The 18,384-nt window shown below is 39.8% G+C and overlaps 1 protein-coding gene across 1 annotated transcript; it reads right to left on the bottom strand.

The window, feature by feature from the left end:
* Window positions 1–4,800: 4,800 nt before the first annotated feature.
* Window positions 4,801–18,182, bottom strand: gpx3 (glutathione peroxidase 3). Its single transcript, XM_051650012.1, has 5 exons — window positions 18,041–18,182; window positions 16,299–16,449; window positions 16,043–16,160; window positions 15,527–15,626; window positions 4,801–5,444 (listed from the first exon to the last, which is right to left on the bottom strand). The coding sequence occupies exons 1-5, from the start codon at window positions 18,122–18,124 to the stop codon at window positions 5,229–5,231; spliced, it is 669 nt and encodes a 222-aa protein (XP_051505972.1). The 5' UTR covers window positions 18,125–18,182; the 3' UTR covers window positions 4,801–5,228.
* Between the last annotated feature and the right edge of the window lie 202 nt (window positions 18,183–18,384).

Here is an 18,384-nt window from a genome sequence, read left to right on the forward strand (position 1 = left end):
CAGAACAGAAAATAACCAAATCATCACATGACCGATTTGCAACGTAATATGTTTGGAACTCGATCAGGGTAAGAATCATGTTCTTTCTGCTTTACAGTCATGTGCCACCATGAAGGCTGTTTTTCTGCATGTGTTCAATCTCTCCAAATGCATCGACTAAGGCTTTGAACCAAACATAAAATGGATTGTATGCTCATAAAATGTTCCCAATGGCAAGCAATTCATTTGCTTTCAAACAGTGGTATTTGTCTTGTAAATGTAAAAAGCAAAAACAAATAGGCAGACATTTCTTTTATAAACATGTGGTTGAATTTAAAGAACAGAAGTTCAGATTAGTGTCTTAAAATGAAATGGAAATGTCTGTGAGCTGGATTGCACTCTAAGATGTGTGCTTTATTTACTCAATATTATTTACTGGTTGGCAGTTTTGTGCTTTTTGGAATGACTTTTTCCTTCAGTGGGTGAAAGCAGCTCATATGTGAAACTTTTGTAATTGATTAGTATAATAAATATATTCTATCTGTCTAAACCTCCAAATGTTTTTGTGTGAGAGTTACATTTAATTTGATCTTTTTATTTTGTAAACCCACACAAGCAGATTTCCGCAGAATTCAAATCCACATCATTTATAAAGTTCCACATATAGTGGCCTCAAAAAGTATTTCTACACTTAAGCCACCCTTAAAAATGTACAGTATACAGGTGCATCTCAATAAATTAGAATGTCGTGGAAAAGTTCATTTATTTCAGTAATTCAACTCAAATTGTGAAACTCGTGTATTAAATAAATTCAATGCACACAGACTGAAGTAGTTTAAGTCTTTGGTTCTTTTAATTGTGATGATTTTGGCTCACATTTAACAAAAACCCACCAATTCACTATCTCAAAAAATTAGAATACATCATAAGACCATTAAAAAAAACATTTTTAGTGAATTGTTGGCCTTCTGGAAAGTATGTTCATTTACTCTATATGTACTCAATACTTGGTAGGGGCTCCTTTTGCTTTAATTACTGCCTCAATTCGGCGTGGCATGGAGGTGATCAGTTTGTGGCACTGCTGAGGTGGTATGGAAGCCCAGGTTTCTTTGACAGTGGCCTTCAGCTCATCTGCATTTTTTGGTCTCTTGTTTCTCATTTTCCTCTTGACAATACCCCATAGATTCTCTATGGGGTTCAGGTCTGGTGAGTTTGCTGGCCAGTCAAGCACACCAACACCATGGTCATTTAACCAACTTTTGGTGCTTTTGGCAGTGTGGGCAGGTGCCAAATCCTGCTGGAAAATGAAATCAGCATCTTTAAAAAGCTGGTCAGCAGAAGGAAGCATGAAGTGCTCCAAAATTTCTTGGTAAACGGGTGCAGTGACTTTGGTTTTCAAAGAACACAATGGACCAACACCAGCAGATGACATTGCACCCCAAATCATCACAGACTGTGGAAACTTAACACTGGACTTCAAGCAACTTGGGCCATGAGCTTCTCCACCCTTCCTCCAGACTCTAGGACCTTGGTTTCCAAATGAAATACAAAACTTGCTCTCATCTGAAAAGAGGACTTTGGACCACTGGGCAACAGTCCAGTTCTTCTTCTCCTTAGCCCAGGTAAGACGCCTCTGACGTTGTCTGTGGTTCAGGAGTGGCTTAACAAGAGGAATACGACAACTGTAGCCAAATTCCTTGACACATCTGTGTGTGGTGGCTCTTGATGCCTTGACCCCAGCCTCAGTCCATTCCTTGTGAAGTTCACCCAAATTCTTGAATCGATTTTGCTTGACAATCGTAAGGCTGCGGTTCTCTTGGTTGGTTGTGCACCTTTTTCTTCCACACTTTTTCCTTCCACTCAACTTTCTGTTAACATGCTTGGATACAGCACTCTGTGAACATCCAGCTTCTTTGGCAATGAATGTTTGTGGCTTACCCTCCTTGTGAAGGGTGTCAATGATTGTCTTCTGGACAACTGTCAGATCAGCAGTCTTCCCCATGATTGTGTAGCCTAGTGAACCAAACTGAGAGACCATTTTGAAGGCTCAGGAAACCTTTGCAGGTGTTTTGAGTTGATTAGCTGATTGGCATGTCACCATATTCTAATTTTTTGAGATAGTGAATTGGTGGGTTTTTGTTAAATGTGAGCCAAAATCATCACAATTAAAAGAACCAAAGACTTAAACTACTTCAGTCTGTGTGCATTGAATTTATTTAATACACGAGTTTCACAATTTGAGTTGAATTACTGAAATAAATGAACTTTTCCACGACATTCTAATTTATTGAGATGCACCTGTATGTCTTTGCATTCGATAGCAAAATATCAAGCCAAGTGGCATTTATTTGAAAGGTTTGTTAATAATATATTCCATACATTTTAAGTTTGGCTTCAGTCTTCAAATACGTTTAAACATTAGAAAATTCACCTTATTCAGCCCCGCCTTTTTTCAGCGCTCCACTCCTCCGAATTTTGTCATCGAACTTCCTGTTTGTATTGAAGCTACTAGAAGAGTCGATCAAAATGTATTACGTGTGGGAGCACTGAAAGTATTTTTCAGCAAGAGTTGATGGTGTGAGTCTACAGCACCACTTTACTACATGAAAATGCTCATGAGGTGTTTTTCTGTCACTGTAAATGTTCGTTTTTCAGGAGGTAAATTGGACCTGGCAGATCACATTCGGACAGCTATGACACACTGCACTTTTTCATAATACAAGTGTTTTATTGTTATACGTGTAATCCTTCTTAATTTTTAGGTTTCAACTCGTTAATAATTTGGCTTAAAATGTGTAGCTGACATGAAATTTCCAACATGACAGCTCATATTATTTTACATGCAAGTTCATTACATACAAGAAGATTACAATTACTTCTTAAAATGTACTTGTCCCCCCACATTTTAAGAGGCATAAATATGATTAAAATAGCCCTAAATGCAATAAAAAAAATAAAACATACACTTTAATGAGCACGGAGGCATATCAGTAGGTCCACAGCTCCAAGGTAGGATCTTATATTTATGAATGAAGTACTCTTGTATTAAAATCTTCACGGTCTGTTTCCAGTTGTTATTACATCCCATGAACACTTTAAAATACTCATGATAGCTTATTACAACTCTATAACCTGTAAATCCACTCTGACAGCTAATTACACATTGACATTTACACCATAGAAATCAATATAGAACCGATAGAACGGAAGTTCTGAGACAAGATTCTTAAAGAGCACCTATTATGGTTTTTCAAATATTACCTTTCATGTAGTGTGTTATATAGCTGTTTGTGAATGTAAAAAAGTTTGCAAAGTTTCAAAAATCAAAGTGCACAACAAATGGAGTTATTGACTCCCAAAAGAAAGAACCGATTCTGAACACCTGAAACGAGTCGTTAGTAATTCCAGACTTACTTTCTGTACTAACCTACGTAATTTGGTAACAAACAAAACCCACCTCTGGTCTTCATTGGCTGCTCGCGAACAGCTTTGACCCACCCTCAAACACTAAACTAAGCAGTAGACCAATCAGAGCAGTGTAGGCTCTCTGAAAGGAGGAGTTTAGAATGAATCCTTTAGAACAGATCATTGAATGAGTCGTTTTTGACACTGGGAAAAAAAGGTAATGCTGCAATTTAAATTATGTTTTTGACCTTGGATGCATGTAAATCTATTGTATGAGACCTTAAAAACTAAATTAGGCATGTTTAAAAACCATAAAAGGTGCTGCGTGCTAGTTTCTCTGGCGCATAACGAGAATAGGCCAATCTTGGCAAAGTCACCGCTTGCGTCTCACACGGAAGTGGTGGCAGAAACCGTCTGCAAACAGTAAACTTTTATCGGATTCCGATGTTGAAAATTATTTCAAGGGTTCTCGTAGATGGCTGTGGCTTCAAGCCATCAACAGAGCTGACTGGACTGAAGAGATCATTTCAACTTATGTCTTTGCAGCAAACATATAAAGCGATATGTTATTAACTAATATCAGTATAATAATTGTATAGCTAAGAATATTTGTGTATTTATTATGGTTTTGTGTCGTAATTTCGTTTAAACGTCTAATCTGTCAAATCTAATACACACGCGCTGACATTTTTGTAAACAATAGAATAAACAATATGCATGTCAACATGATTTTAGTGTGATAAAATCGCTTACTAGTCTTTTTGTGTAAAGTTATAGCCAATATTACAACTTTGTTGCCATGTCAATGTACTGTCAACAAAACGACTAAAACGACTGTAAAAATTTAGATTTAAACATCTTTACAGCACAAGTAATACACAAGTTTTAACTGAAGAATTAATGTAAGTGCTTTTATAAAATGATAAACTTCATATTTCTGCCTTTAAACCCTTTAAAAATTGGCCCCATTCACTTCCATTGTAAGTGCCTCACTGTAACCTCGATTTGTGCTTAAAAAAAAAAAGGACAAATGAGTCGAAATTATTTTTTGTTGTAATCAACATTATGCCACAAATGCTGATGATTTATATTAACTTGTATTGAACCTGGAATACTTCTTCAACACCCCCTTCTACAAATCTTTTCATTGGAAAAATGTGGGCTTCTGATATTGTCTTGGACAATGGTCTACTCCATTTAACACATTTTACTATTTTTTAAATCCATTCTGCAGGCAATGCCTTAAAGTCGGCAAATTCCAGAGGCTAAGATCTATGTGTATCATCAAACTAAGTCTTCAGCACATCAAGTTAAGACAAGTTTGTCCTTAACCTGTGTCAAGAAAGCCTAACAGTCAGCTGATTACATTGGCATATTTCATATCTGTTCCTGATGTGCAGTCATCAAAGGAAAACATTTAGTTTCTTGCATCAGTCTTTATTTACTTAACATCCACAGCCACAACAGCAAGTTGGAAGGATCGTTTAGGAGATGAGGCATGATTGCAAGGCAGCCGAGCAGCCTGAATGCACTAAAGAGCTGCCCTCTGACCCGCATTTTCAGGTCTGGCACCACAGAATGTCTGTTTTCAAGCCTTCCCGTCATCTACATGCCCAGTCTCCAAACTGACCCCTTGACCTGCTGCTTGTGGCCTCTGGAAGGGCCAGTCTTGAAACTATTTTATACTGTTAATATTGTTGTAATAATAATCCAATTCACAAAGGTTTACATTTTTAAACTTAACCACATACAGTATAATCTTGGTGTCAACTAGTGTAACAGTTTAGGTGGGAGAGAAAGAGAGAGAGAAAGAGGAATGTACAATTGAATCCACGGTTTCAAACTTAATCAGCCTTTTGAACAAGCTGATGGAAGTATTTCAGGATGTCTGCTCTCACTTCAGATACGTTCACCCTGGAAAACCACCTCATTATAGGTTTACCATCAGGACCCACAAGAAACTTCTCAAAGTTCCACTTGATGTCATTGATCTTGAGAGGTTCCCAAAACAATCTGTTGGCAGGGTTTCCAAAGCTGTCTCCCACAGGTGGGCATGCATTCTGAAAGAAAGAGAGGATTATGTGGATCCGTCTTTTTTTTTAACTCTATACCTGGCAGAAATAGGTTGCAGATGGACAAAAGTTTTGGGGTACATTGGTGAATTGGTAAATAGAGGTTTCAATTTCAATTATTCTGTGCAGTTAGAGGTAAACATCTTTGATAAAAAAAAACTGTTCTACAGATTTTATTCACTGCATGATTTGAACGGTCCAATGTTGGATTTGGTTGCGTGGAAAGTGTCTGAGACAAAGGGAACGAGACATTGTGTTTGCTAACGCATATGGGAGTGTCCTTCCACACAACCTAGTTGAAACCTCTCTACAATAATGCCAATATTCTAATACTGGCTATGGTGTTTGAGTCCCGCCCTTTTAGGCACGAACTGTTTGCTATAAAAGCAGTCATGCAAACAACATTCCTCAGAATTTTCTGACTGATGGACAAGGAGCGCATCGCTCGCACCTCAAAAGAACGAGTGATGTAGTGCGGTCAGCGTTCACAATGTCTCGTTCCCTTCGTCTCAGGGAACTTAGGCTACGTACGTAACCGAGACGTTCCCTTACAACTCAGTACACTTGACACTGCATTTGCTAATGCATATGGGGAACAGAATCCCATCGCGCCGCACTACACAACATAACCTTCCAGAGAGGAAACATGACGCTGAAGTCTCGCGGGACGGTGACCGACACGAATATGCTGCAAGTGAGTGAACCTCATGTTGGGCAAGGAGGGGAGCACTCAGAATGAATATATGAACTATAGTCATATAGTATGAATTAACCCCTTCACGAACCCAGTCAGGAAGGGAGTTTATGTATAATGAAAGTGCTTGTGACTTTATTGTAAATTACAATGGCCTGAATGCAGGCGGTTGTGTAAAATGATGGGGAGCCCATACTTAAAGGAGGGGCATATGTATATGTTTGGCAAACAAAATAGCAAGCGCTCTAAACAGAGAGGACTTGTGAAGAGAGAGACATTACATCTAGGTTGTAAAACCTTGCAAATGTGTTTTGAGAATACTATCCTGCTTCAAAACATGTCTGATAAAGACACACCGTCCGTCCATGCCCATGAGGAGGCCATGCCTCTAGTTGAGCGTGCTTGAAAACCAATTGGGCAAATCTTACCCTGTGATTCGTAAGCCAGGGCAATCGCATCAACGATCCAGTGAGAAAGTCTTTGCTTGGAGACGGACATTCCCAGTGTTGGGGAGTAGCTAACTACATGTAGCGACGCTACTAAACTACATTTTTCAGTAGCTTGACAGTAGCTCAGCTGCTTTTAAAACAGAGTAGCTCTTCCAGTAGTGAACTACTTTTTCCAACAAGTAGTGGTGTAGCGTGACCATCATGATGGTCAGATTATAACTAATAGCCTTCCTTATTGTGTAGAAGCCAAACTTTTACTGGCAAAATGTCAGACGATCTGGCAGCATATTTCGGTCTGCTGGTCAGAATCAGGCAGTGTCGTCATCTTCTTTTGTAATGGCAGATCACCCAAAAAAAAAAAAAAAAAAGAGTGAATTACCGCCATCTACTGAGAGCTTATTACAGCTCACTTGGATAAGAAGAGATTGTCTAATGGTTATGTAAAGCAAGCAACCACAGTTTGTTTACTGGTACAAGACGTACAGGGGCAGGTAAATCTGAAAATGATAAAAGAACACCATTTTATTCTTCTGTGTAACTAAGAATGTTTCAGACACTTTGTTCTTAATAGATCACACAACAGCATATTTACCTTTACTATTTTAAATAAAATAATTCAAAAAGTTATTATTGCCTTTTGAGGGATTTTGTTTCTGTTCTAAATATGTTTATTTCGCTTATCATCTGTGCGTTATTGGGAGCAGCGAGTTAATTATTATTATAATATTTATAAATATACAGTATATATTATTATAATAATTACTATCATGCAGAACTGTTTGATTTCTCCATTTCTTCATGTAAAATAAATAAAATGATTGGTAAAGGAAATAATTTATGGCATGTATTATTATGTAACAATCTAGGATGACCATCTGTCCACTTTTTTGGACCTCAACAAAGCGAACAAATATTTGTAGAGCAACCTCTGTATGTGACCTGTAAAGCTGGCACTTGCGTGTCAATAGCAAAAAAGTCAGAAAATACAATGAGCATGAACCCAGGTGAGGGGAGAAACATGCCCTGAGTCTTTATTCACATATTATCCACACTAAATATAATGTGACAAGAACAAAAAATGCCAGCCCAAGGAGAGTTTGTCATAAAAATTTAATATTTAGGGAAGTAGGCTACACCTGGCCACAGCAGGACTGAAAAGTGTGAAGTATAATATACAAATTATTTTTTAATGGCGTCTGATCTTTTTTGTTTTTTATTTTATACTGTTGTATTTTATTTTATGGCCATTATTAACTGTATTAATGTTACTATTCATTAAATGTATTAAATACATTTAATATAAATGTCATTAGTGTAAATTTTGTTATTAATATTATTGGTTTGATAGTAACATTAAAAACAAATATTGCTTCAAGTAGCTTCAATGTAGCTAGCTACTTTTTGATAGTAACTTGTAGTGTAGCTAGCTACTTTTTCAAAAGTGTAGCTTGACTGTAGCGTAACTACTTAAAATTATGAGTAGCTTGTAGCTTGTCAAACTACAGTTTCAAAGTAGCTTCCCCAACACTGAACATTCCTTTCGTGCGTCCTCCATAGCACACAAAGAACTGATCAGACAGTCTGAACTGGTGGGTGCGCTCAACGTATGCGTGTTGCACCTGCACAGGGCATAACAAATGCAAGGATTGTTCCTCATCCGAATTAAATGGAGGAGGGAAGAAGGCTTGAAGGTGAACCACCTGCGCTCTGAAGGACGTGGTAAGAACCTAAGGCACATAGCTTTTACTGGGTTTGACAGTGGCTTTGAAAGACCCAGACCAAACTCCAGACATGAATTGTCAATTGATAGTGCATGTAAGTCACCGACCCGTTTTACTGAGGCCAGAGCCAGCAGTATTGCGGCCTTAATGGAGATCATGCGCAAATCAACAGAGTCCAAAGGCTCGAAGGGGGGCCCTATGAGCGCTTTTAATCGTCTTGCTCCTCTAAGGAACTTTATGATTAAATCATGTTTGCCTGTAGTGGCGCCGGCTTCAGGTGTGCGATACGCAGATATAGTCACCAAGTAAACTTCCTGCGTCTAATCGCTCTTTAAGAAATATGAGAATTTCATGTATGGGGCAGTTTACTGGGTCTTTGCCATGTGAAAAACACCAATCAGTGAACACATTCCATTTTAGCATGTAGAGGTGTCTCGTGGATGGCGCTCTGGCCTGTAAAATGGTGTTCATGGCACATTTAGCACACTCCATTCAAAGGCCACAAGTGTAGGCTGCGCTGCTCTGGCTGGAGATGCCAAACTGTGCCTTGTGTTTGAGAGAGAAGATCTTTCTTCAGCGGTATTTCCCATGGAGGCCCGTCCAGTGTTTCTACTGTCTCCAGAAGCCAGGACTGATTGGGCCATTTCGGCGCAATTAACAGAACTATTTCCATGTCACTCAGACTTTGCTGATGACAGAATGAAGGAGGCGCACCGAGGGAAGCACATACATGCGTTTCGCCAGCCATACGGTGGCCGGCGTGACATGGCGACACATATACGCCACTACTGTTGTGTTGTCCGAACGAATCAGAATGTGGTGATTCACAATATCGGAATGAATAGCTCTCAAAGCTAGAAAGACAGCCAGTAGCTCTAGGCGGTTGATATGTCACGGCTGTTTCCAGGTGTCGAAAGTTGGGCATTCATTACACACCTGTGTTGTATGCATTTGTGGTCAGATCTTTCTTTCTGAAACTTGACCAGTGTAACACCCTTTTGGTAGAAGACTGGCGCTGTCCATAGTGCAAGAGCAGCAAGACAGTGGCGAGTTACTGCGATGCACATGAAAATTAAATGACTTCAGTGGTAATGTTTTTTCAGTTTGAACTGAAACAGACACTGAAGAATGGTCTGTATGCACTCGTTCATGAGGTGCGCACACATGAACTCCTAAAAAGGAGATTTACTAGCTGGGGAAAATTGTACTTTTCGCCCAGTTGACATTAGACCAGATTTTCCATATGGTAAAGCAGCAAGTCTCTATGTTCGCTCAGTAGTGCCTCTGAATAGATAGTAATAACCATTCGCTGAGGTAATTCAAAACACACACACACCGTTCATTTTCAATGGGGTGAACGCCACATTGACACATTTCGTGGACGTGCAGGGAGCCAGAGACAGACTGAAATGAAAGACATTGATACGCATTTCCCTCGAACGCAAATTTAAAAAGCCGCCTGTAACACAGTGCAATTGGTACATGAAGTACGTATCCTTCAGATCTATTGACGCAAATCAGTCCCGAGGACAGATGTGCGATAAGATCTGTTTCTGAGTTAACATTTTGAATGGGCAAGACGCGAGCGCGCGATTCAAGCGTCTCAGAACTAGAATGCGCCGAAGCCCTAATCCAGAACGAGGACATAACGGCTGTAAATCCCACTGTGTGTGTTGCAGTCTGTGCATGCAACACCGGCATATCATGTGGTCGGACCACAGATTGTGCTCGATCGTTGTAAACACCAGCTCTAGCCCGTGAGGACTTGCCATGCATTCATGCAGCGGGACAGCAGGCTTATTAATTCATATGAAACAACCTCTATCACGTTCTTTGCGAGAAGATTGTGTATTTCGGCTCGTCACACCGGCGCATCTTCGGACGGAACCCTGGAAGACAGAACACCATTGAAATGGTGGCGGCTGATGTGCAGACTGGTTCGTATAATCATGTTCAATAGTTTTTTAGCACCCAGTCGGAATGCCAGTAAGAGTTCTCCACGCGTCCGTGGCAGCTAGCGTGGGGTTTTTAGCCGGTCGCCTGACCGAGACAGAGCGGGAGCGAGCCGGTTGTGATGAAGTACTGCTCCATTTTGGCATAAAATGTCTCATAGCCTGTGAGTGTTGCTGAGTCATGACGTAGCGCTCAGCAATTCTATTCACAGAGCTTCCAAAAAGGCTGGCTGGAGACAGCGGAGCATCAAACAGAGCAGCTTTTCCCGCATCATGCATTTCCGTGAGGGTCAGCCACATGTTACGATCCAAAAACACCAGGTTGCTCATTGACTTGCCAATGGCCTGTGCAGTGACTTTCGTGGTTGTAGCGCTATGTTCGTAGCGGTGCGGAGCTCTTTGAACATCTCTGGATCGTGGCCTTGCTCATCCATTTGTTTGAGGAGCTTAGCTTGGAAAACTTGGAGCTCCGTCATCGCATGGAGTGCTGAACCAGTTTGGCCTGCCGCTGAGTATGCTCTTCCAGTCAATGCGGAGGTTAGTCGACACGGTTTAGAAAGATGAATGGGGCGTGAGTTCCAGCAGATCCACGGGACACTGTCCTTTGACAGCTTCCGGACTGCAGGAACCATTCATCAAGGTGAAATTGTGTAGGTTCCTCTGGAGGAGACCACTCGATGTCGAGCTCTTCGACTGCCCTTGAAAGGATGCAAAGCATCTTTTTGTCAGTGGCGTAAACAAGCTCTTCGCCCCCTCGCTGGGGGGAGAGGCGGTAGCGTCATACACTGACCACTTGCCTGATGCAGCAAGAGACATGACATCGTCATCATCCCCAGTGTCAGACGAGACGAGGCCGTGCATCACACACTTGTCACGCACATAATGTATTGTCATAGACATGTTACATAGAGATTGAGGGGCTCGCGGGCGTGTGCCGGCACGAGAACCACCTGAAATTCATCCTGCTCAACCGCACGGCCCCGCCTTGCCTCCTTGTGTGATCCTCGGGTGTGGGAGGGCGCGGGAGGCTGAATCGTTCCTCAGAACTAGGGCAATTCGCGAAGCATCTTGAGACTCATGCCCTCGCAGTGAGGGCAGTCTGTCTCCATGAGAACTGACTCTGCGTGGGCACGGCCCAGCAGGGAATGCAGCTCTCATGCTGATCTGATGGCAGGATGTGCCTCTGCACAAGGAACACTTACGGAACGACATCTTTAAAAAGACGAGAACACGTAAGTGGCTCTTTTAGTTTTATATATATATATATATATATATATATATATATATATATATATATATATATATATATATATATATATGTATACAATATACAATTGCTTATAAGGATACACAACTCCTGCCAATGAGCTGCGGGGAATCAGGATGCTGAAGTGGCTCGTTCACCAGCGAAGCGGCGAGACGAAGTGATGTTCGCCGGAACACTGCAGTCGAGCGGAGAGTCTTCTTGTTGCCATGAAGATCCCACCTGATGACTCGTGTAGTCGACGGCGAAACAGTAGAGGGCTTCTCGATGAGAGATGAATCGCTGTCTTGAAGGAAGAAAATTTTGAGGAATGGTGTTTGCGCGCCTCCTTTTATAGCGAACAGCTTTGCACCTAAAATGGTGGGACTCAAACACCATAGCCAGTATTTGAATATTGCCGTTATTGTAGAGAGGTTTCAACTAGGTCATGTGTGGAAGGACACTCCTATATGTGTTTGCAAATGCAATGTCCAGTGTACTGAGTCATAAGGGAAACTTTTTTCCCTCTGGAATTTGGTTCTAATGAACTCTTTGGCATCATAGGTGTTGCAATTCAATTGTAAAAAAATTCTGTAATTTTAACCGTAAAAGAATATGTAAAAATGCTACAGTAAAAAAAAAAAAGAGAAAACGTTAATTGGTTAACATGTTGTTACCTTAACATAAAAATGCAACTATATTTAACAAGACAAAACATAATAAAAAATGTTAATTACAACAAGACAAAACATGTAATTTTACAGTAAAATTAAGATATTTAAAAAATATATATATATTTTTTAGATGTTAAAAGTATAATTTTACTGCATAATTAATGGTAAAAATGTATATTTTGTTTAACTAAGAATACATGTATGTGGTGACGAGGGCGTGGTCGTGTGTCTGTCTGCGGTAGAGAGAGAGCGGTAAGGCTCGTCACCTGGGTTATAATTATATTTAACGCCTACTTCTTGTTGTAATGATGGCGGAGGGAGACATAAAAAGGCACACAAAGCATCAGAACGGCAGAGAGAGACCAGAGAGAGAGACTGTACCTGTGTGTGCTCGATAGAAGCCTTTACTCATTTGTGTGTGTGACTACTTGGCCACTGAGTGCCTTTTTTTGTTTACGTTTAATAAACAAACCTGAAGAGTAATAAAAATACTCACGTTGACAGTTCGCTGCCTCCTGACTCCTTCATTGCCCAGACAATGTATCTTCTACAATGTAATTTTTACAATAAGCCATAATTAAAATTATGGAGAAAAACAATTATCGGGCATTTCCAGAAGTCCCTACGTGACCCCTCACATTTCATTATATTTTATGGGAATAGTTATGTTTCTTCAAAATCAGTTATGTACACTGGGGTGTTCTGTGTTATATTTTATGTTTAGTTAAAGTTTATTGCCTTATTTTAGTGTAACATGTGTCACCCTGACGGTGTTTTGTGTTTGTTTGTGTTACACTGTCTCTACATTTTTACTGGTCATTGCTCCTGAAAGGGTCTATGCTACAGGACCCTGATTTTACATTGGACATCAAGTGGTGAACCAATACAGTACCAAATTTGTGTTTTGTACAAATGCAAACAAAAATGTCCATACAATCAAACATTTATTACATACAATAAACAATTATTAATATTACAATGAACTGTATAGGCCCAAAAATGTGCAAACTTATAAACATGGCATGGCATTGGCTGAATAGGAAACTGAACAATTTTGGTTTCTAAAAGTATAATGAATGTGAACTTCAAGGGCTCTATTTTCACGTGCGCAAAAAGTGCAAAGCTAATTCTTAGCACAATTTTTGTGCCAGAGCAATGTGCAAGAGGGCGTGAGTGGGAGTGTTTGCGCTATCTGTGGGTGTATGTGCGCAAACTGTGGGTGTATTGTATATTAATGAAGTGGTGCAAAGCACAATTGGCTATTTTCCTAAGAAAGAGGTCATTGCGCTAAGACGTTTCAAAAGCATGTCTAATTTGTATTGGTATTTGTGGCAGGGTGGAGGGTGGGGCCAGGTCGTTATTCCACACACCTGGCCCCTAATAAGGCTGATTAAGCCCGAGAGGGATGAGGCTGACTGGAGACCGCGGTGTGTCAGAGAGAGAGAGTTACGGACAGCTATCCGACACCTACATGTGTGTTTGTCTTTTTGGTTTCTTATTAAAATATTATTTATATTGTCAAGCCGGTTCTTGCCTCCTCCTTTCCGTTGATATGTTACACTGGTGCCGAAACCCGGGAAGGAGGAGGGATGCGCTGAAGCAGAGTCCTCGCCACTACCATCCACCCCAATGAAGCAGCCGCGGCCATCCGCCGGGGGACGGAGGAGCCCAGCCGCCTGAGAGCAGAGGAACGGCCGCCGACCGTGAGGAGAGGAGGGGCTCCTGGCCGACCACCTGGAGCGGTCAGGGCCGCTGCCAGGGGCGGAGGAGACCCCTACCAGCCGCTGAAATGCGGCGGGGTCTGAGACTGCCGACCGCGAGTGGGGAGGGGCTCCTGGCCGACCGCCTGGAGCGGGAGAACCGCTGCCAGAGGCGGGTGTGACCCATTTCGTCCACCGAAAATGCAGTGGGCCGTTCCGTCCGCCAGGGGCCGGAGGACTGCCTCCGATTCGCCTGGGGAGGGGCGGCTGTCATCCACGAGAGGGTGGAGGAGTGGCCGAGGACCAAGCTACGGCGTATCAGAGAACCGGTGAGAATTTTTTTTTTCTTTTTTATTTCGTCTCTCTCTCTCCTCTCTCTCTCCCGCTGCCGCTCCGCATTGGCCTTTCCCTCTCTTTTTAAATATTATTTATATTATCTTAAGTTGGTACGGGCACCGTTCCAGTGTGAATGTACCGTGTTTTTTTGTTATTGTTTCGGTAGGCGGGGATGACCTGCCGGCAGACGGGGCTGAAGGCATGCCCCGCCCCAAGGAAAGGGGGGGATGTACGTCATGCCGGGGGCTCCCTGGCCTGAGAGAACGAGGGAGGAATGTATTTTTCCACTTATTGTCTTGATTGTCTTGATGATTTTTAAGTCACTGCAAAAGGGGCTGGTAGAATGATTTAGATATGATTTTTTTAGACCACTTCGTTATTTTGAATATATTTTCATTTCATTTGAAGTGTAATTTGAATTGAGAAATATTTTTGGTTTAATTTCATTTTGTTTTAATAAATGAGTTGAATTTTTCAAAGTCGACCAGTAGAAGTGAAGTGTGTGCCGATAAAATCACTGTTAATACTAGCCATGTTTTGTGTTTCACTAGATGTAAATGATTAATAATACTTACTGTACATTCTCTATAATTTAATGGAGCGTAAATCCAAATCCTGACGAGAACCACATTTTCTGTGCGTATAAAAGGAGCATGTCACTGTCATAGAAATATGCTTGACATTCAACAAGTACGCAGTTAATGTACAAAAGAATGCAAGTCCATATTTCTGTTCATCTAAATCATTGCATACAGCCCATTTACACTACCAGCTTCTTATGAATGTACTGTCTTTGTTTATAACGCTGGTGTTTGACAGGGAATGGACTACATAATAGGATGCAGACGGTGCCGGAGAAGAACCTTAGAATTAAATTGCACTTGACCCAGCCCATTAGCGCTTTGCACATGCAATTTTGCCAAACCCACTTGCACAAAAATACCAAAACTTCATGGCCATGCCCAATGACTTTGCATAGATGACTTATGGCATTGCGCTGCGCTTAGTGCTAGAGCTCTTAAAATATGGCCCATGTGTTTAGCCTAATTACAGCAAAACAAAAATCACAAAACACATTGTAGTTGGCACAAACCATGTTTGTCTCTTTGCAAGTGAACTCATATTTAATGTAGTCTGGGTCATATTTTTTCTTACCTTGCATAGATTTGTTCATGTAATTCATTTATATGATTAGTTGAATTTGATTATTTGCATTTAGCATTGTTTTATCCCTGCTGTTCGTGACTCTATCAGAATAGACCACCGAGTTGAGAATTATGCTTTAATGAGCAATGACCAACCTTTAGAAATGTGAAAAGGGCCTGTTCGTTGTCTCCATTCACATCCCCCTTCTCAAATAACTGAAAGTTTGGAACAAATCCATTGCCTGGACGGACATACCTGTGAAGACAAGGAGAAATATATTCACCCAGGGTCTGTCTATAAGGAATACAAATAGGGATTTAAAGGAGTCATGGATGGAGAAGTGGCTTCAAATGTCACCCCAGATTTGATAAAAGAGCCTTTAGGTTTAAGATATATGATATGTGCAGTAATTTAAAGGTGATGATGGATGTGCTAATCGCATACTGTCTGAAGCTCAGATAGTTTTGGCTCAAGAGAGATGACCAATGACCTCAATCTTACAAAAGTCTCAGGAAACTCATCTTCTTCTTAAAGGACTGTGCCATCTGATAAAAAATTGCTGAGTGATATATGTTTAGTCATGTTAACAGACTTGTAGGATCTGCTTTTAAAACCACACAATGTAAATGTTATTGCAGTGCCATGTATTTCATAGAGTAAAATCAACTCACTTTAATGTAGGAAGAATTTCATAATTTTTCCCAGGCTCTTGTATCCCAAACTGGTTGCAAGGAAACCCGAGAATAGTGAATCCAACATCACGGAGCTCCTCGTGTAGTGCATTCAATTCTAATTGACATACAATCAATACAATTATCAGAAGAACAGGTTTAGTGTTTGCCATGCAAACTGTGTAATGAGAGGTGTATATACAGTAATATATACTAATATTTGAGTTACAGTAAGTGGAAAAACATGCAAACTTACCCACATACTGGAAGGTGAGTCCTCAGTAGGTGGCCACATTGACGATGAGGACATGCTTCCCAGCATAATGGGAGAATGGGATGTATTGGGTCCCATTTATGGTTTTCGCACCATAGTTGAATATGGTGTCACCAACACCTGGGTTACAAACCTGAGAAAGATGTTTACAGACAGATGCTATAAAAAGATTCAACAATATATTAAATATTAAAATATTAAATCAAATAAAAATATTACACGAATATTAGAGTGATATTAGAGTAAGCAATCCAAAAAAGTTGGTACATCCTATTTGTCAATGAACAGGCTCTCAAAATAGCAAAGAAATTAGATTAGATAGAAATTAGAAAGAAATATGATTGTACACCATTAGAAAAAGCAAATGTAGGCCAGTGCTGTTTCCCAAAATAATTAAGAAATATTTTTACAGTAATACTTTACAATAAGGTTCCATTCGTTAACATTAGTTAATGCATTAGGTACAATAAACAAACAATGAACAATATATGGTCACACTTTATATTAGGTGGCCTTTACTACTATGTACTAACATTAAATACATACAAGACTGTGTATTTACTGTGTAACTATGTGTTGTTCTGCAAAATTCCCACATTTGCTGCTACTGAGGATGAGGTACGTGTAGGTTTAGGAGTAAGGTTAGGGTTAGGATTAGGGGTTAGAGTTAGGTTTTGGGGTAAGTGTTGGGTTAGGGGTAAAATGAACAGTGTAACTACAAATGTAATTAAATGCAAGTACTTTAAATGTAATTACAATGCAACAACATGTATGTACATAATAAGTACATTGTATCAAATGGTTTAGTACACATTAGTTAAGGCCACCAAATCTAAAGTGGGTCCCAATATATTTTTTATACCATTTATTAATCTGTGTTAATGTTAGTTAATAAAAATACAATTGTTTATTGTTAGTTCATAGTACATTAACTAATGTTAACATATCAAACTTTTGATTTAAAAAATGTATTAGTATATGCTGAAATTAAAATTAACCAAAATTAATAAAAGTTCATGTTAACTAATTGTATTAACTAATGTTAACAAATGGAACCTTATTGTAAAGTGTTACCATTAAAAAAATATTACATCACCTTGACGCTGTAGTAGTGGGTTTTATAATATTCTGCCTGATAAGGTAGAGTAAATATTTACCTTTTGGTGACTTATGCTGTTAGTTAAAGCACTTAAAAGAACAACTAATGTGTTGCAAAACAGTCTTCTGGACATTTTATTTCACTGTCTATTCCTGTGCATACAAACTGACTATGACTCTTATTTATTTCATTTATTTATTTATTTTCTGTGGCAGTTTCTGTGGCAACCTGCGCCACCTGCTATTGCATGGGGAAAATAGTCTGCACGTTATCCCCAAATCACACAGGTTTATGTCCCAATATATGTCTTAATATCACTGCCTTTATAACATGCTTTAATATAGAGACAAGATACTTTGATGTCATATTTTTTTTTCTATAATTTGTTTCCAGAGCTTTAGTGTAACGTGTAAAACGTTACCTGGTTGAATCCACAATGTCTACTGAAGTAATTCCATGAAAATTTGAATTTGTATCTATTTTTTATTTATTTTATTTTTTTCATGTTCTCTATTGTTTACTGTTTAATTGCTTTGGGTAATTTCCAAACATTACCAAAATAAGATTTTTTTATTTTATTATTATTTTTAAGATTTAAAAACTGTATAATACGTATTTGTCTTACCTGGGTATTGGATAATCCACTAACTTTGTCTAAAAGACCTGCCAGGAGCAGAACACACATCCAAAGAATCTTCTGGATCCCCATGAGGGCGATGTGTTGCCCCTGTCGGGTGTCTATGTGCTGTCTGAATGATGTGTCACTGTGCTTGAGATGAAGAAACACGTGAGGAGAGTGACGCAGGCAAGCCAAAAACATCATCAGCCTCATCCCACATGTTAACATAATAAACATTTACATGGACAGTGTTTATTAAAACGCAAACCGACTAAAGATCGTAAAACAGACAAGTTTGAAATTAGGTAATAATTTTATTAGCCTATAAGTAGGCCTATACGTTTTGTAAT

This window comes from Myxocyprinus asiaticus, chromosome 22 (assembly GCF_019703515.2).
Source record: "Myxocyprinus asiaticus isolate MX2 ecotype Aquarium Trade chromosome 22, UBuf_Myxa_2, whole genome shotgun sequence".
Lineage (NCBI taxonomy): Eukaryota > Metazoa > Chordata > Actinopteri > Cypriniformes > Catostomidae > Myxocyprinus > Myxocyprinus asiaticus.